This window comes from Eurosta solidaginis, chromosome 5 (assembly GCF_040869045.1).
Source record: "Eurosta solidaginis isolate ZX-2024a chromosome 5, ASM4086904v1, whole genome shotgun sequence".
Classification (NCBI taxonomy): Eukaryota; Metazoa; Arthropoda; class Insecta; order Diptera; family Tephritidae; genus Eurosta; species Eurosta solidaginis.
The window spans coordinates 226,997,832-227,019,290 of NC_090323.1; the positions used below are offsets into that span (position 1 = coordinate 226,997,832).

At 36.6% G+C, this 21,459-nt stretch overlaps 1 protein-coding gene across 4 annotated transcripts in view; it reads left to right on the top strand.

The window, feature by feature from the left end:
• Positions 1-21,459, top strand: part of zormin — a 320,772-nt gene that overhangs the window by 221,055 nt on the left and 78,258 nt on the right. For 2 of the 4 annotated variants that reach the window (XM_067788670.1, XM_067788671.1), the window contains 5 exons: positions 998-2,585; positions 4,953-5,432; positions 9,283-9,365; positions 15,865-16,045; positions 16,122-16,682. In XM_067788670.1, the coding sequence (XP_067644771.1) occupies positions 998-2,585; positions 4,953-5,432; positions 9,283-9,365; positions 15,865-16,045; positions 16,122-16,213 (2,424 nt within the window). In that variant the 3' untranslated portion in view covers positions 16,214-16,682. Of the gene's footprint in view, positions 1-997; positions 2,586-4,952; positions 5,433-9,282; positions 9,366-15,864; positions 16,046-16,121; positions 16,683-21,459 lie in introns of those variants that run through there. The other 2 variants (XM_067788673.1, XM_067788672.1) reach the window with 2 other exon arrangements.

A 21,459-nucleotide genomic window follows, 5' to 3' on the forward strand; every position in this document is an offset into this window, starting at 1 on the left:
ATCCGTCTGTCCGTGAACACGATAACTTGAGTAAATTTTGAGGTATCTTAATGAAATTTTGTATGTAAGTTGCTGGGCACTCATCTCAAATCGATATTGAAAATAAACGAAATCGGATTGTAACCGCCTCCTTTTCGATATCGAAAATTTCGAAAAACCGAAAAAGTGCGATAATTCATTACCAAAGACAGATGAAGCGATCAAACTTGGTAGGTGGGTTGACCTTATGACGCAGAATAGAAAGTTAGTAAAATTTTGGACAATGGGCGTGGCACCGCCCACTTTTAAAAGAAGGTAATTTTAATGGTTTGCAAACTGTAATTTGGCAGCTGAGTATGTAATGTTCGGTTAAATCCGAACTTAGCCTTCCTTACTTGTTATATCTATCCTTATAACTCTCTACACCTCTCTCTATATTATTTTTTTCTCACCTTCGCCCTCGTGCGAGATCTCGAAGTGGAAAGCCCCTGGACCCTTTTTATTTAAAAAAAAAACTTCTTTTTTTATATAGGTCCCTGGCCTACTTATGGTAGTCAAGGAAAACTACCTATGTATGTACCAAAAGTGGGATAATTAACCCTTTTTCCAATGGGTGTTTTCCTTGTACCGTTTTCTGAAAAGAAGTATCTTAACGTATGACCAAGGCAATGAGCTTTTTACGTAGCAAATTTAAAACAAATCGAATCTATTAAGGACATCAACGTGCCTCGAATATTATATACTTATTTTTATATATATAGACTTGTTTGTATAAGATGAAGGATTTGTGATTTTTTAAAAAAAAGTTTGTAAATTAAAAAAAAAAAATAAGGCAGCAAAACTAAGATTTATGATTATTTTTATTTCCATACACTCACTTATTATTTTCGTTTGCACTAATTCTTTAAAGTGTTTGGTGCTTTGTTAAAGCTCGCTGCTTAATGCGCAAAACCTTTTCCTTAAGCTATATACAAAAAATAATATTTTGTTATCTTTTTTAATTCAAATCATTACACAGGACTACAAATGCATGTCTAGTATGAGCAGCAGCTACTATAGCTCTTCCAACATCAACAAAGTTAGCAATTTTGGTGCACCAAAATATCAAACAACGCCAGTAAAGACGACCACACCTACACCATATACACCAACAATAACCCCAATACCAGCGCAACGTAAGACGCCGGCCGAATTTAGTGACTACAGCAGTGAAGTTGAGGAACGTTTCCGTTCTGTGTCGCGCAACCAAGATGCCGACAATGACGTCAAGGGTTATAGAGTCGTTTTTCCACCTACTCCAACACCAAAATCTAATTTAGTTAATGGGCATAAGTCACCTGCAGTTGTAGTTACACCATCACCAATGGAATTTGAAGCAACACAGCCGGCTGTAAGCACGTACCCACGTCAAAAATTCGAACCCATTAAGAAAGAAATTAGGCATGAAATAAGAACCGAGTCTAGGGAAAATAAACAAAATTTCCAGCAACAAAAAATGCAAAAAACATACCAACAGCAGCAAACAGTGTATAAACCAAAACCAGTTGCCGCCAAATTCTTGGCTGCAGCTCAACAACAGCAATATCAACAGCCCACACAACCAAGATATGAGCCACGCGCACAACCAGGCCTTTACTACAATGCTATCGCCGGCACACCATTACATAATGCCAAAATTGCTACCGAAACCAAAAATGTAATGCAAATGAAAGAATCTTCGGAAACTTGTAACCGTGTAGTGAATATGCAACAAACTAAACGCGTCATCCATTTTGATAATCAAAAGGAACAACGCGAACGTCAATTGAATACGCCACTTGAACCTTTCCCCTATAGCCCATCGCCAAGTCGCTACACACCAACAAATCAAACACGTGTACCACCGCCAGCCACACCAACCAAATTCGTACCAGGTGATTTTCGTGAAAGCGATTATGATCATGAAGTTGATAATGCAAAAATACGCCCACTTTGGACACCGTACGGTGAAAATGGTTCACTGCGTTATAGACATGTCGAACCGCCACATGGTGGTGGACGTTCTTGTAGCGTGCCACGTTCGTACGAACGCGTGCTCTCACCAATGGAATTCGATCATGGTCCAGAAATGCCACGTAAAATACAAGTAGATGCTCGCGAGTTGCGTTCGCCACGTGGCGGCAGTTTCGGAGCCTCAACTATTAATAGCAATCAGAGGACACAATCGCTGAATCGTCATACATCCATGCAGAATAGTAGCAGCAGTAATACTTACCAACAACACTATCAGACATTACAACGCGATAATACGATAGCGGAGAAGCGTTTTCCACGTGATGATATGAATTTAAAGGTTGGCTCTCCACCCAAATATGGTTATATACAATCGCAGCTGGATCAACAGGGCAAGCAGTTAGGTTCAACTTTTATGCAGAAATCTCATCAATTTGTTAGTGATATCACAAGCGATTTGCAGCAAAAAGCAAGCAAGACAACTAAGTTTTTTAATGGCGTTACCGAACCGAAGGTTGTTACACCCAGCTTCCGTCCGGGATTTAAGCGCGCACCTAGCGAGGGCGATAATAAGCCACAAGCCTATCGTGATGAGTCGCGTGTCTCGCAATATGGTAAGTACTTAGATTGTTGGTTATTTGATGTTCATGAATAAACGAATGACAGTTCGATATTAAAACAAACGCGGTATAAGCGCCATTTTGAGGTTGGATATATTTCAACTCAGTATGATAATGTTGCAAACAAAAACCTAGTAAGCTATTTGGACATGGCATTATTTTGGATCACTTAAGCTTAAGGCTCATAAAGAGACCGAGCATCCAGGACAGCATCACGTTCCAAATTCTATATGAAGAGCAATGTTCATTTGGGAATTTCCCTTCAAAGTTAGATCATCCCTTTGATTATGTTTTAAACCTCAAAGGCGCACAGACGCCGAACCTCTAGTCCAAACCTCTAGTACAAAACCGCCTTACAAAACGCGCTTTAGGCCAGCAAAACTCACAAGCCCCTTACTTGGGCACCAAAATTCCACGGTGCTCTTGTATTCTTAACCGCTAACGTATCCCCGATTATAGCAAGCCAATACTAATTAGAAGGCATAAGCTTTCTCTCTTATGATTCATCAAAAGCAACCTCAGGGGCGTTGAAGGAGACTTTTGTGTTATTCAGACGATGCAGACGCATGTAGATCGTTAAAATAGTTCGGAGAAACTGAACTCAGCTTGTGCAATCTTCAGCTGACTCAATGTTTACTCGATAGTTTTAGCGATAACTACAACTCACTATTTGCATTTCAAAGAGTTAGGAAATGACGCGCTCATCTGCTTATCTGATCAAGATTAAAATTACATGTACCCATTTGCTGTAGTCATATCATACTGGGCCATCTGGCCTATCAAAGTAGCCACTGGTGGTAGTGATCATATCACGGTGGTAGCGACCACTATTTCCCTAGTCTTACTAGTTTCATCACCTCGTGAATTCTCTCTATTGTTTACAACATACGAAAAGCAAATGTCGACCATATTGGGCATCCGCGTCGATTGGCCGCTCCCGACTGTCTTACATCCAAAAATATATGAAGAAATCCGACACTTAGGAATTCAGGCGTATAAAAAAATGAATCATGATAAGGCCCTCAGAGACAGAGGCATCGAACTGCCATGCCTGCTGAACATCGTTCGTGAAGACAAATACTCCAAACTCGCAGTTGAGAAAAGCAACGTCCCAGGGGAGATGAGCGTCAATCTAGCGCAGCTTCGATCTGGATACTGTCATAGATTAAACTCTTACTTATCCAGAATCAACCTCGACACATCAAATGTCTGTCCCGCTTGGGATGCGTCCCCTCATGACACCAACCATCTTTTCAATTGCGATTGCAATGTGAAACCAACGCCTCTAGCACCCTTATCGTTCTGGTTCAATCCTGTTGAATCTGCAAGTTTCCTCGAACTCCCATTAGAGGACATTTGATAACACTTAGTGAGTGGTCGCACCTACTGAATGGGACGGAGAACTGCTACAACAACAACAACCACATCACGGAAATGGCAGTTGGATCGGGAGCAAAAAAACATACTGGCTTATCACTTATCTTCTTCCAACTGTATTTGAGAAAAGGGCAAATGTATTGCCGAAAGGAGTTAAAGCTTTTCAGTTGAGCAAAGTTAAATTCAGAAAATGTCAAATGTATTTCAGCAAATTCAGACAGTGGAGATTATATTCAGAAAACGACCAATGGTGTTCAGGAAAGTCAATTTTATTTCGGAAAGGGCAAACAAATGAGAACAGGTCTAATGCACTTGATAAAACTCGATAGCTCAAAAATATTCTAAAAAGCTTTTCTTAAATTCTTTTGCCCTTTTCTCATATATATTTGTCGTTTTCTGATTTTTATTTGGCCTTTTTTATTTTTTAAAATAAAGTGTCGGTTTTGAATTTCATTTGGTCTTTTCTGAAATACATTGCCCTTCCTAAATTTTTTTTTTGTCTTTCTCCAACTCATTTGTCTTTACTGAGCCTTACTTGCGCTGTTTCTCAAATACAATTGAAAAGTGTAGACATCTTTCAATCTAAGTGTTTCCCAAAGCGGGTTTAATCGAACCGCCATCCCCATAATTTCTACGAATCCCCGTTTTTGCATCACGAGTTGAAATTATATTTACGTACCGCCTCAAATAGTCATAATTTTTATTTGTTTTTGAAATTCGAAAATATGTAAATACCAGCTTGAAATTTTTAAGGTTTTTTCTTCCACTAACATTCAGTTTTTCGCATATGGAATGCTTTTATTTCGTTCAAATATTTATCCACATAAAAATGTTTATGTATAACCCAAGTATTATGTAATATATATCTTTAAATGCCAAATTTTGTCTATTGTCTCTCCCACACCCCATATGTGTGATAAAATCTAAAAAAAAAAAAACATGTAAATCTTGAAAAAATCCACCAAATCGATGCCTCTGACATAGGTACAAAGTGCGTCGATCCCAATACTGGTCTGATTTACTTCAAATACGATTTTGGTTATGAGTTTGGCATACTATTTCCGGGTGAAGGGCATAAATTCGTAAGCAGCCAATGGAACAGCTCATCATCGGGATTGCCGTCGCGTTCATCATCTGCTATAAAAGCTGGTTCAAATCGCAAATCTCCATATCCCTTAAGATGTCCCGGAGGCGGTGATCTGATCATACCAGTTAAACATGAGCATAGCTTCAGATCAACACCAACACCTTCATATCTTGGTGTACCATCATCATGGCAAAATGGTTATTATTCTGATACCTCAATAGGTCATCGTAGTCCAACACCAACTATGCACGCTGGGGAGAATGGTGTGCAGAATATTAAAAAACGTTTTAGTCTACCAAATACCCAGGTTATAGATATAAATATTGACAAAATACATAGCAACGATCAATTAACTCATCTGCCGTTAATAAATACAGGTATTGCACTTAGGCGAGAATTCGTTCATTAGTTAGCTACATGGATCATCATTATCATTGTCAGCTGCTAGAAATTTTATGTTGTAATAACAATTGTTGTGGAGTTTTTTAAAAACCGAATATAGCAGTTATTGGACAGTCATATGCTATAATATACGATAATGTTATCACCATGTCCAGGAAGCTCAAGTTAATTTTCTGCTGAAACTTTCATGGAACTTACATACATACATATATACTACGTCGCACATACATACATACATACTCATCCATAAACCATCAGCAGGAATGATGCTCTCATATGCTCGGAAATGTGCTCTGAAATTCATACAGAACTGTTCACAATTTATTGATTGGAAATATTTATCATTGCATCGCTGTCGTAATCATCATCCTCTTTTTTTTCAGTCATTCAGAATATCTCCACTCGAAATGAATCCATGCCTACAGAATCGAACTTCTATTCCATAATGCTTTTCATGCGTACATTCATTCTACAGAACACTTCACTTGATAAATGTTGTCTTATAGCGTGGACAGATGAAACGCTAATATGGTTTACTATGTGATTCGGAAGTCACTGCCAAAAACTCTTGTTTGCCAAAAATTGTTAAATGCTATCGCAGCATTACTACTAACAACTTTTGCTCGAATCATAGAGAGCTTGGCTTAAATATTTTATTTTAGCATATATTTTTTAAGGCAGTTAATTGATAAATTTACTTTTGACAAACATTTTTCCAAAATTTTAAATTTATCTCACTAGTTTCGCAGAATCTTAAACTGTTCATATTGTATTGCTTGTCAGGGTAGAATTGGAGGCCATTGAGGTCCGGCTGGCTGTCCATAGTTTAAACTTGCTACGTGGGCAAAATTAAGCTCTAGTCAAACTTAAGTAGAGTTTAAACTTGTACTGAAAACGCAGACCAAAGTCTGTAGATGGTGAAAGTAAGGTTGCCGCCTCATGCTCGGTGTTGCTATAAGCAAAGCGATACCTTTGCATTAAAGATCCGATATCTCAACAAGAAGACACGGGCATCTAATTTTTAAAAGTGCCAAATGAACTGCGAAAGGAGAGATGTTAAGGAGATTGTGGTTCTTACAAAATAAGTTATATTTCCTACTACCAATTTAAGAAACCACAGTTTCTTCTTCCACCACTTTTTCCTACCTGTGGCAACTTGTTTATGCAGTACGTGCATTTTTACCTCCCGCATAAAAAAATCGTGAGTACCAAGTACTCGTGAAGATCAATGTAATTAGAGCACGTAAGTTCAACTACAGTAGATGTAACTTTACCAAAAACAAATAGCTGCAGGTTTTTTGAAAAGAGTATCGTCGGCTTCTTTTCGTTAGCAACCGATTACGGAAAGTTATAGTTTTGTTTCGGCTTATTATCGATAATGAATTATTATCGTCAAGTTTTCCGTATGTTTTGGCTATTTGTTTTATATTGATAATCTATTGGTAGCACTGTGATAAGAAATTAAGAGCTTTTCGCTATTAAATCGAAAACTTTTTTATAAGCCATCTATAACCTTTCGATAAATTCTCGATACATTGCGATAGCAAGTTGATAGACTTTCGATGAATTTGTGATCACATATCGATTGAGTGATATCGATAACTTTTCAATAAATACAAGATAACTTTTCGATAATAAAACTAATTTTTTGAAAACAAACTAATAACTTGTTGCTAAAAATCGGTAACTCATTTATAACCATTGTTATCGATAGTAAATTTATAGCATGCGATAACAAATCGGTAGCTCGTCCAATGCTCTTCGATAACACAACATAAAGCCTATATCTCGGCGATGAAAAATGGATAACACGCATACACCTATTCCACCAGTCCCACATACTACGCCTACATTTATATTCTATGGAGAAACCTTTCCCTTATATTCTGGATGCCTCCATACCATGAGCAAAGATGTGTATACATCAAGAACTACGGAATAACTAATGGCAGAGAGTCGAAATGAAACGAAATGAAAAAGAAACCCCTTATAAAAGCAAATTACCGAAAAATGTGTATGTCCACGATTCAGCCATAGGTTATACACTATGACCAACAGGTGCGTGTCTCCCCTATTGAGCACAGCCCGTTTTGTAGCGATATATTTAACCATTGCTGCTAGTCTTCAATAATCGCCACTAGAGGGGTCTCCTAAACATTATCTTAGTGATGATAAGGGTTTTTTTACCCGCAAATGTATATTCATGTAAAAAAGCACGGCTACTTTGTTTCAAAAAAAGCTCTAATATTGTGAAACTTTGTTAGTACCATATATGTGATATCCATTTTGTTTTTTTTTTTTGGTACGGTTAAGGCTATAGGCGAATTCGTGTATTTACGTCAATTAATGGGTCTTTAAGATGAAACTGTCCAGATCGTGATCATAATGTTGTAGGTTTATTTCTCGTCACCTTTTTCGGGTTTCCCAGCTAATTAAGTCATTTGAGTTCGAAACTATTTCATCATTATGAACTCTATACTGTCCATTAAGCCACGTGCTTGTGATCATGGATTACTTGTGTTTTTATTGTAATTAGTGTTTAGTTGGTCTTATGCGAATGAGTTATAGTGTGCGTGCAATTAATTTAAGCTAAATACTGTAACGAATTTAGTGCAATTCCTCTTATTCTAAATCTTCTGCTAACGTTCGAATCGCTAAACTGTTGAATAAATAACTCCAATATTGAATAATGCAAAAATGGCCTTTATTAAAGTACTACTATTGCTCGCCAGATAGCGTCTTAAATCAAACTGATTGTCGTGCCTTTACTGTTGCTGCCTTTTATACTGTCTGGTTTCCTCGCCGGCATATTTCTAGGCGCTTCTATTTCCAGAACTTACTAGTTAGTTATCAGCTATAACTACAGATGCACGGTTTTTATAGCTTCTCTCATAGCCCATGCGCGTGTATATGTGAGTAATACTTGCACAATTACTGCATACTTTCAGGAGTATCTCAGATAAATGCATGTGGTTGTGCGTTGATTCTCCGCTGCGTGTACGTACATATGTGTAGACATAATGATTAATTTGGTTATGTGCATAGAAGTCACTGCTTAGCATCGGCTTAGAGATGATAGTATCCCTTAGTGTTGCTAATATTCATCACAATACGTTAAAGCATGTTTTGATTTAATTTAGGCAATTTTTTTTTTTTTTTTGTAGTTTGGAAAAGTAGTTTTAATACACTGTATGAAAATGAATACGAGGCGTATATCTATATTTGAATAACCACTCTTCATGCACATCAAGTTTCTGACAAAATATTTGTATAAAATGGAGAATAACCTTCGAGTCGATTAACATTCCAGTTTGGCTCACACTGTAAAAGTTCTACACTAAACTGCACTTTAATGTACTTGGATTTTCTCAAGAAGTTCGCTAAAAGCCTACTTCCCACATAGTTTGTCTGCAGGAATTCGTTTTACTTTAAGTGCATATTATATAATAGAAAACTATCTGAGAGAAAAAAAAAATTCTCAGTCATACTTTTGAGTACCCGAAATTTTATACGCCACATTTTATTTATTGTTATTTACTGCTTTGCGTTTAGCTTAATTTTGTTTGCGTTCGCTTGCATGCAAAAAATTGCATTATATAATATGCTTTTGTTTTAGTTGTGCAATTGTTCCGCAGTGTATGTGTTAAGTGAATGCATTTTAAAACAGCATGTTAACGATAGAGCTAATTAAACAAATGCTATATACATATAACAAAAAAGTATATATACATATATAATTTGCAATCATCAAAACATTGGAGTAAAAAAATATAAAAACTTATAGTAAATAATTTAACAAAAATATATATAAAATTAATATCACAGTACCAGATCTGCCATCGGATGTACCCGTGAATGCACATTTAAATCGTGATGAACAGCCAATGAAAGCGCCACAATTTATAACGGTAAGTGAAAATCTTTTAATCATATTATGATTAGAGTAACCAAAACCTTTATTTAGCTACCAAACCTCTAAAATTTCGAAAGTGACAGATCTTGAATAAGTGAATAGCTAAATTTCATATTTATTTTCCAACGAAAAAAGGCCGAATCTAAAACCTTAAATAACCAAAGCACGTATTTCGCTAGACCTTGGCGCCCCTTGGTAAAGACGTAGTGTTGTGGACTAACTAAGCGATGTTCACCGAATCAAGTGACGAGACAACTAACATCAAAATATTTTCGAAAATTTTTCTCGGCGGTTCGCGGCTAGGTAGTGGTTTGGAAAGCCCCCGGAATGCATTTCTGCCATGAAAAGCTTCTTAGCAAAAAAACTTCTGTTTTAGTAAACGCCGTCGTAGGTGATTGCCGTTTAAAACACCTGGTTCTACCAATTTTTAGGTAATCTCATATCTTCTTGGATGTGTCCATATATATTTTTTTTAAATTTTGAAAATGAATTTTAGATGGTAAAATGGTCGCTGAAACACCTTTCATATATGACATTAATGTCGGCTTTAAAACTTACCTCAAATGGTATTAATTCTTGTTTTTAAAACTTTTCTATCGGCAATTATGGGTTTTTTCAAAAACCCATAACCCTCTTACGCGTAGATATTATAGCTTTAGGTGCGGTTTTTCAGTGCGTGTTTAAACTCCTGCTACTTTGGCCGCTTAAGCTGAGATGAGAAGCAAAAGTGTATATTATCAAACAAGGTGGCAAGGCTAAACTCTACTCAACTTTAACCGGAGCTTAAACTCGCACTGAAAAACCGGGCCTCAATCGTTACGTTGGGTGTTAATGGTGTAAAACAGTCCAGATGTACGTAATTTACGTATTTCAATGTTATTAGTGCCAAAAAAGATTTTTATTAGGCCAGGTCCGCCTGTCCTTTGCATACAGCTAAAGTTTTTAATAATACTCAAGATCATCATCATAGCCTATGAACTCTAGCACTTTACCCACTATTACAAGGGTTCCTTTTAAAAACAGGGTTCGACATATCAAAAAAAAAAAAAAAAACCAATATTTCCATTGCCCTGCAAAAATCTCTTTCAGCAAGTTTTTTATAAAAATATATTTTTCATTCCAACAGTAAAAAGCTTTTAAAGACTTTTAAACAAATTTGAACTGTGCTTCGTAAAATAAACCGATTCGTAAACAGAACAGGATTTTTGATCACCAATTGAGGTATTTTATATTATTAGCAATATACAATCGATATCCAGCAGATGGAAATTGGAAAAAAGTTGTAGAACAACAAAACGTGGTTTTGGTCTCATCTGTTTGTCAACATATCGAACATCTCCAATCCCACTCCCGGTTGAGAGAGCTTTTGAAGAAGTTTACAGGATTTAATCGGATCACTTGTCGCCTTGCTCGTCCTTATGTTGCATTTGTAAATTTTCCGGAATATTTGAAAAATTTAAAATTGAAATTGCTTAAAAAATGTTTCCCGTAGCACAATAACAGCTATTTTTATTACTACACCAAACAAACTGTTAAATCAATCGAATTAAGGATTCATTGCAAAAGGGTGTTGAATCAACTTCCAACAAATTGTTTATTCTGAATTGACAACAAAAAAATACATAAGCCATAATATATTAACTTAAAAGTTATTACTGTCACCCATAGGCCGCGGCACAATGTAATTTTTCATATACAACACATTTATACATATACACATATACATATACACAAACCTATGCATTCCAGTAACATCGCCACAATCATAGAGCTGTAGCGTTTATAAATATGAAGAAACTTCAGACTTGGCAATTGAAGTTTATTTCGCCCTAACCATTCACATACAAAATTAATTTAGCGAAGAACTGCTATAAACATTCTCCCTATACAAAAACAAGTAAGGAAGGCTAAGTTCGGGTGTAACTGAACATTACATACTCAGCTGAGAGCTTTTGGAGACAAAATAAGGGAAAATAACCATGTAGGAAAATGAACCTAGGGTAACCCTGGAATGTGTTTGTATGACATGGGTATCAAATGGAAGGTATTAAAGAGTATTTTAGAAGGGAGTGGGCCATAGTTCTATAGGTGGACGCCTTTTTGAGATATCGCAATAAAGGTGGACCAAGGGTGACTCTAGAATGTGTTTGTACGATATGGGTATGAAATTAAAGTTAGTAATGGGGGTTTGACCTTAGTTTTATATGTGAAGGCGTTTTCGAGATATCTACCAAAATGTGGACCAGGGTGACCCAGAACATCATCTGTCGGGTACCTCTAATTTATTTATATATGTAATACTACAATCAGTATTCCTGCCATGATTCCAAGGGCTTTCGATTTCGCCCTGCAGAACCTTTCCATTTTATTTTACTCAATATGGTAGGTGTCACACCCATTTTACAAAGTTTTTTCCAGAGTTATATTTTTCGTCAAAAAACCAATCCAATCACCATGTTTCATACCTTTTTTCGTATCTGGTATAGAATTATGGCATTTTTTTCATTTTTCGAAATTTTCGATATCGAAAAAGTGGGCGTGGTCATAGTCGGACTTCACCCATTTTTAATACCAAGATAAATGAGCTCAGATAAGTACGTGAACTAAGTTTAGTAAAGATATATCGATTTTTGCTCAAGTTAACTTGTTAACGGTCGAGCGGAAGGACAGACGGTCGACTGTGTATAAAAACTTGGCGTGGCTTCAACCGATTTCGCCCTTTTTCACAGAAAACAGTTATCGTCCCAGAATCTAAGCCCCTACCAAATTTCACAAGGATTTGTAAATTTTTTTTCGACTTATGGCATTAAAAGCATCCTAGACAAATTAAATGAAAAAGGGCGGAGCCACACCCCTTTTGAAATTTTCTTTAATTTTTGTATTTTGTTGCATCATATCATTACTGGAGTTGAATGTTGACATAATTTACTTATATACTGTGAAGATATTGAATTTTTGGTTAAAATTTGAGTTAAAAAAAATTTTTTTTTAAAAGTGGGCGTGGTCCTTCTCCGGTTTTGCAAATTTTTATTAAGCATACATACAGTAATAATAGTAACGTTCCTGCCAAATCTCATTATGATATCTTCAACTACTGCCAAATTACAGCTTGCAAAACTTTTAAATTACCTTCTTTTAAAAGTGGGCGGTGCCACGCCCATTGTCCAAAATTTTACTAACTTTCTATTCTGCGTCATAAGTTCAACTCACCTACCAAGTTTTATCGCTTTATCCGTCTTTGGTAATGAATTATCGCACTTTTTCGGTTTTTCGAAATTTTCGATATCGAAAAAGTGGGCGTGGTTATTGTCCGATATTGTTCATTTTAAACAGCGATCTGAGACGAGTGCCCAGGAACCTACATACCAAATTTCATCAAGATATCTCAAAATTTACTCAAGTTATCGTGTTAACGGACGGACGGACTAAATCAAATTTTTTTTCCATACTGATGATTTTGATATATGGAAGTCTATATCTATCTCGATTCCTTTATACCTGTACAACCAATCGTTATCCCATCAAAGTTAGTATACTCTGTGAGCTCTGCTCAACTGAGTATAAAAATATTTACTTACATATTTTCGTAGTCATTTGTTATATTGCCGTTTTTAATTGCGAAAAATGCTAGAAAAGTTACCAACGAATGGGAAAAATAATTTCACTTGCAAAGTGTCCCAGCACCCTTAGCCAAAGCAAATGTCAAATTCTTCTTCTTATGCTTTGTTTGCAACAAAATCTGCGAGTTGGCTACTTCCATATCAGATGGCGTCAGTGTCGCACAATCTGCCGTTCTCCATAAATTTACGTGCAATTTACTCATAATGCATAAGATTGAGTAAAACGCATCTATATGAAAAATTGCTTATGCCGGGGCTAACGGGGCTTCAAAGAATACCAATTAAAACTGCTAAAATACAGATTTGGATAAACATTTGTATAACAGTGAAGGCAGTACATTTATATGACATGACACCATGGTCATTAGAGCGAAGTAGTGAGCGCTAAATACTTTTTGAAATTATTTAATGCCTTTGCATATTTAAACACTTGTTCGCTGTTGAATTAATGCAGTTATTTTAACAGAATAATCAGTTATATAGATTGAAAGTTTGTATTATTAACAGAATACGAGCCGGACCAGTGCGCTTCTTGCGCAACAAATATAAAAGTCTTATATCAAATATCAACAGAAATCAGCTCTTCTATCAATCAAACATCTATAAATTTACATGCGCTTTCGCTGCCATCTGACAAATGTTAGCAACTGCCGGTAATGCAGCGTTAGTTCTAATCAAATATCAACAGTAGTGCCATAGTACAAATAGATTTCTATGTGTGCTCACAATCGTTTATTTTTAACAAATTATTTTAATAAAATATAACTAAACAAAAGCACTATGTCTAATATTGCCCAAAGCGTGCTAATAGTACGAATCCCCCTCTTTACAGCCAAAACTTTATTTATAGTTTTGGATTACAAATAAGAGCAAAAAAAGGACCTGTACATAAAAACAGCAATTAGAAATAATATACAGCTGCGGTCTAAATAATAGCACCACGCGCAAATTTATACTGACTCCGTTTACATCTGTTTAACTATTGGGCCGATTCAACTCAAAACAAAATTATAAACTCTTCGATGTGAATGGTTTATTATGATAAGGAAATTATTTGGTATTTTTCAACAGTTTACAATGCGCTACGTGAATTAAACAAAAACTTAAAAACTACACAGTCAAAATAATAGCACTTCAGTTCATTCTCAACAAAAGTGGTCTTTCTTAAAATAAATCAAAATATTCACTTGGATTTCTGCTATATAAACTAATTATATGGTTTCAATACTTTGTCGCGTGCCCTTTGTTTGCTATTACTGCGGCACAACGCTTTTCCATGGAACCCACTAAATGCTGGCATCTTTCAACTTTGATGGAACTCCAAATTTTCTGCACAACCTCCCAGAGCCCTTCAATGCTTGTTGGTTTTATTGTAGGTACACCCTTCTTTATGTCCGTCCACAGATTTTCGATGGGGTTCAAATATGGGGACTGTGCAGGCCACTCCATTACATTTATAGAGTTATCGTTGAACCATTTTTTTGCCATTTTGCTGGTGTGTTTGGGGTCATTGTCTTGCTGGAAGACCCACACCAGCGGCATTTCGCAGGAAGCATACGGCAGCATAATTTCATCAAGGATTTTTACATAAACCGATGAATCCATAATGGTTTTGATCCATGTTTGATAGTTTTTGCTGTAAATTGTGGATTGTATTCGCTGTTAGGTGGCCTACGAACAAAACATCTGGAACCCTTTCCACCAAAAAGAACAATTTTGGATTCTTCAGTCCATAGCACATTTCTCCACTTTTCCTTTGTCCAATTTAGATGTGATTTAGCAAAAGATATCCGTTTAGAAACATGCATTGAGGCTGTAATCTCGAAGTCTACGGCGAATAGTTTCCACGCTTGCCGGCACATCCAATGTTTTTTTTGAGCTCTGTAGCTGTCATAAAGGGATTTGCTTTAGTCGTCCGTATTAACCGTTTTATTATTAAGGGTGCCAAAACTCAATTTCTACCGCGGGATTCAACTTTTTGCTCATATCTTAGGGCATTTATTGTCATTCTATTGGAAAAGCCTAGCAATACCCTTATTTGGGAATACGATTTACCCTCGGACACAAATTTTTTTTATTAGTTCACGTTTTTCAGGAGATCAATGCTTTCCGCGACCCATAACTGTAAAATTTTTATAAAATTATTACACAATTTTATAAAAAGTACTTTAAAATTTGTACTACCTTCCGTTTTCACTTTTTTCACAAAATTTTGCAAAACAAATTTAAAAAAACCGACAGGTGCTATTTTATTGACTGCACGAAATGATAAGTGTTGACAAAAGATCTTTTACAACTGATTAAGAGTTACAAAATTTGACAAAAAATGCACACACCCTGAGAAATTATACAAAATGTAACTGTAATGTACACTCAAAAAAATAATATAGTAAATAGGTCAAATTTTTACATTTTTCGAATCAGAATATTGCAACTGCTGATATTATATTGACCGACACTGTATAAGATTGTTAACTTGAGACCAACAGTCTAAATGGCTATTCAAACTTATTCTCTTGACAAAAGAACTCGTTTGCCAATTCAAAAACAACAAACTCGTTTTATTGATTTTACTAATGATATATGTATCTATCGGTGTAGAATTGTAACACACAAACTATACGATATGAAACAAAAATGTATTTGACATTTTTATGAAAACCGGAACAGGCCTAATAGTTTTTTTTTAATACCACGTAGTTTAAAATTTAGACAGTGTTTCGGATAAGCGCCGACCAGTGAGCAAATAGCTCACGACTAACATATTTTTACAATTTAAATTAACTTTTTCCAGATTTTGGTTACTCCAGTTTATATATGACCATAAAAATATGCCAATTATTTCTTTAATTTTCCTTCCCATACATCTGATAGCCGCTAAAAGAATATGCTGTTAAATTGGGTCAATTTGCTCGCTTCGAATGCATCGTACAATCACATCCACCTCCAAATGTCACATGGAGTCGTAACAGCTATGAATTGCAGAATAGTCACAAGAATAAAATTGAATATCGAAACGGCGTTTGTCGTTTGACAATACCACAAGCATATCCTGGTAAGACACATATCATACGCATACTACATATATGAGCTTTTCTAACCCGAAGTTTTCTATTATTTTTTTCTTTCAGATGATGCTGGTGTTTATGCTTGCACCGCCACGAATCCTTTGGGCACAGCCACCACTACAGGACAGCTACTTGTGCAAACGAAACGTTCATGAATGAATTGCATGCAGATGAAAAGAGAACAATTGTTGCCTTATATACACTAGTCGTTGTTTTATGAGTCGTTGTATAGAATTTATAATTACATACATATAAAGTTGTGAAATACGTCAATTTTTATTTAAATTTTAATATGTTTCTTAAAGTTGTTAAAAGCAAATGTTTAAGTGTGCGTATTTCTTAATTTTTTTCTATGTTCACACAAATTGTTTGTTTTGTATTTAGCTTTATTGAAACCGTTTGCAAAAATACTCAATTTTAAAATTTACTACGAGCAAAGAAGCTACTTTAACACAGCTATAAAACCGCCAATTTATAATTTACATATAAACAATATACATATTTATGTACCGAATTTGTCATTATTTATGTTTAAATATTTAACAATAGTATTACATGTGTTTTTATGATGAATATTATTATTTGAATAAATTATTCGCGGAAATTTCTTTTTCAAAAGAAAAACATATGTATTTATCTTTGGCTTTGAAGGAATTTCATATTGTATAAGCTTGTACATTATTACTTGGATATATAAGACTTTAATCAAGACTAAGTGGGAGCATGAGAATTCGCAAGCACTCTAAACGAAGAGAAAACAGTCTGGAAACAGTTTTGAAATTATCCCAAAAAGATCGCAATAAATTACGATAAAATCCGGAAGTTATATCGAAACCCCAAACTGTTCCGATATTATCCTGAAATAGTTCTGTACTCCAGGCGGATTTAAATTGTTTAGTTAATTGGTGTAATGCGCATTTTATGCCGCTGAACATAGAAAAATGTAAATTCATGTGTTTTTCACGTGGGAGCGTACAGCCAGCTTCTTACACAATTAATGGCCAAACTCTGGAACGCGTTGATGTTTTTGTCGACTTGGGAGGTACAATGAATTGCAAACTTAGTTTCAACCCTCATATTAATGCCACAGTCAATAAAGCAAGAGGAGTTTTAGCATTTGTGAAAAGATGGGCAAAAGAGTTTAGTGATCCTTACGTTACAAAAACACTTTTTACATCATTGGTGAGGCCGATATTAGAATATGGATCGATAATTTGGAACTCGCGTTATCAAGTTCATGTGGATAGACTAGAATCAATTCAAAAACAATTTTTATACTCAGTTGAGCAGAGCTCACAGAGTATATTAAGTTTGATTGGATAACGGTTGGTTGTACATATATAAAGGAATCGAGATAGATATAGACTTCCATATATCAAAATAATCAGGATCGAAAAAAAAATTTGATTGAGCCATGTCCGTCCGTCCGTCCGTCCGTCCGTCCGTTAACACGATAACTTGAGTAAATTTTGAGGTATCTTGATGAAATTTGGTATGTAGGTTCCTGAGCACTCATCTCAGATCGCTATTTAAAATGAACGATATCGGACTATAACCACGCCCACTTTTTCGATATCGAAAATTTCGAAAAACCGAAAAAGTGCGATAACTCATTACAAAAGACAGATAAAGCGACGAAACTTGGTAGATGGGTTGACGTTATGACGCAGAATAGAAAATTAGTAAGATTTTGGACAATGGGCGTGGCACCGCCCACTTTTACAAGAAGGTAATTTAAAAGTTCTGCAAGCTGTAATTTGGCAGTCGTTGAAGATATCATGATGAAATTTGGCAGGAACGTTACTACTATTACTCTATATGTGCTAAATAAAAATTAGCAAAATTGGATGAAGAACACGCCCACTTTTTAAAAAAAAAATTTTTTAAATTCAAATTTTAACAAAAAATTTAATATCTTTACTGTATATAAGTAAATTAAGTCAAAATTCAACTCCAGTAATGATATGATGCAACAAAATACAAAAATAAAAGAAAATTTCAAAATGGGCGTGGCTCCGCCCATTTTCATTTAGTTTGTCTAGAATACTTTTATTGCCATAAGTCGAACAAAAATTTACCAATCCTTCTCAAATTTGGTAGGAGCATAGATTCTATGACGGTAACTGTTCTCTGTGAAAATGGGCGAAATCGGTGGAAGCCACGCCCAGTTTTTATACACAGTTCCCCGTCTGTCCTTCCGCTTGGCCATTAACACAATAACTTGAGCAAAATCCGATATATCTTTACTAAACTTAGCCCACGTACTTACCTGAGCTCACTTTTTCTTGGTATAAAAAATGGGCGAAATCTGACCATAACCACGCCCACTTTATCGATATCGAAAATTACGAAAAATGAAAAAAATGCCATAATTCTATACCAAATACGAAAAAAGTGATGAAACATGGTAACTGGATTGGTTTATTGACGCAAAATATAACTTTGGAAAAAACTTTGTAAAATGGGTGTGACACCTACCATATTAAGTAGAAGAAAATGAAAAAGTTCTACAAGGCGAAATCAACAGCCCTTGGAATCTTGGCAGGAATACTGTTAGTGGTATTGCATATATAAATAAATTAGCAGTACCCGACAGATGATTTTCTGGATCACCTGGTCCACATTTTGGTCGATATCGCGAGAACGCCTTCACATATACATCTAAGGGCCACTCGCTTTTAAAATCCTCATTAATACCTTTAATTTGATATCCATATCGTACAAAAACATACCAGAGTCACCCCTGTCCCACCCTAATGGCGATATCTCGAAAAGGCGTCCACCTATAGACCTAATGCCCCCTCCCTCTTAAAATGCTCAGTAACACCTTTCGTTTGATACCCATATCGTACAAACATTCTAGAGTCACCCCTGGCCCACCCTAATGGCGATATCTCGAAAAGGCGTCCACCTATAGACCTAGTGTCCACTCCCTCTTAAAATGCTCAGTAACACCTTTCGTTTGATACCCATATCGTACAAACATTCTAGAGTCACCCCTGGCCCACCCTAATGGCGATATCTCGAAAAGGCGTCCACCTATAGACCTAATGCCCACTCCCTCTTAAAATGCTCAGTAACAGCTTTCGTTTGATACCCATATCGTACAAACATTCTAGAGTCACACCTGGCCCACCCTAATGGCGATATTTCGAAAAGGCGTCCACCTATAGAACTAAGGATTACTCCCTTTTAAAATACTCATTACCACCTTTCATTTGATACCCATATCGTACAAACACATTCTAGAGTCACCCTGGCCCACCCTAATGGCGATATCTCGAAAAGGCGTCCACCTATAGACCTAATGTCCACTCCCTCTTAAAATGCTCATTAACACCTTTCGTTTGATACCCATATCGTACAAACATTCTAGAGTCACCCCTGGCCCACCCTAATGGCGATATCTCGAAAAGGCGTCCACCTATATACCTAATGTCCACTCCCTCTTAAAATGCTCAGTAACACCTTTCGTTTGATACCCATATCGTACAAACATTCTAGAGTCACCCCTGTCCCACCCTAATGGCGATATCTCGAAAAGGCGTCCACCTATAGACCTAATGCCCACTCCCTCTTAAAATGCTCAGTAACACCTTTCGTTTGATACCCATATCGTACAAACATTCTAGAGTCACACCTGGCCCACCCTAATGGCGATATCTCGAAAAGGCGTCCACCTATAGAACTAAGGATTACTCCCTTTTAAAATACTCATTACCACCTTTCATTTGATACCCATATCGTACAAACACATTCTAGAGTCACCCTGGCCCACCCTAATGGCGATATCTCGAAAAGGCGTCCACCTATAGACCTAATGCCCACTCCCTCTTAAAATGCTCAGTAACACCTTTCGTTTGATACCCATACCGTACAAACATTCTAGAGTCACCCTTGGTCCAGCTTTATGGCGATATCTCGAAAAGGCGTCCACCTATAGAACTAAGGATTACTCCCTTTTAAAATACTCTTTACCACCTTTCATTTGATACCCATATCGTACAAACACATTCTAGAGTCACCCTGGCCCACCCTAATGGTGATATCTCGAAAAGGCGTCCACCTATAGACCTAATGCCCACTCCCTCTTAAAATGCTCAGTAACACCTTTCGTTTGATACCCATATCGTACAAACATTCTAGAGTCACCCTTGGTCCACCTTTATGGCGATATCTCGAAAAGGCGTCCACCTATAGAACTAAGGATTACTCCCTTTTAAAATACTCCTTACCACCTTTCATTTGATACCCATATCGTACAAACACATTCTAGAGTCACCCCTGGCCCACCCTAATGGCGATATCTCGAAAAGGCGTCCACCTATAGACCTAATGCCCACTCCCTCTTAAAATGCTCAGTAACACCTTTCGTTTGATACCCATATCGTACAAACATTCTAGAGTCACCCCTGGCCCACCCTAATGGCGATATCTCGAAAGGGCGTCCACCTATAGACCTAATGCCCACTCCCTCTTAAAATGCTCAGTAACACCTTTCGTTTGATGCACATATCGTACAAACACATTCTAGAGTCACCCCTGGCCCACCCTAATGACGATATCTCGAAAAGGCGTCCACCTATAGACCTCATGCCCACTCCCTCTTAAAATGCTCAGTAACACCTTTCGTTTGATACCCATACCGTACAAACATTCTAGAGTCACCCCTGGCCCACCCTAATGGCGATATCTCGAAAAGGCGTCCACCTATAGACCTAATGCCCACTCCCTCTTAAAATGCTCAGTAACACCTTTCATTTGATTCCCATATCGTACAAACACATTCTAGAGACACCCCTGGTCCACCTTTATGGCGATATCTCGAAACGGCGTCCACCTATGGAACTAAGGATCACTCCTTTTCAAAATACTCATTAACAGCTTTCATTTGATACCCATATCGTGCAAACAAATTCTAGAGTCAGCCCTGGTCTACCTTTATGGCGATATCCCTAAATGGCGTTCATCCATAGAACTATGGCCTACTCTCGCTTAAAATACTCTTTAATACCTTTCATTTGATACACATGTTATACAACCACATTCCAGGGTTACCCAGATTGATTTTCCTTATTTTGTCTCCATAGCTCTCAACTGAGTATGTTATGTTCGGTTACACCCGAACTTAGCCTTCCTTACTTGTTACTTTTCGCCTTGAGAAATCTTCAATGGGACTCTCCGTATAATCTTCCTCCTTACACTAATCGATTAAAACTAATAAATCTTCCAACCCTTGCAAGTCGTAGAGAAATGCTAGGTATACCATTTTTGGCTAGACTTTTAAATGGCTCGATTTCAAGCCCATTTCTTTTGAACGAAGTAAACTTGAACGTTCCATGCCGAGTTTCAAGGCATTATAAACATATAATTCTTAAACAATGCAGAAGCAATTTCCAAC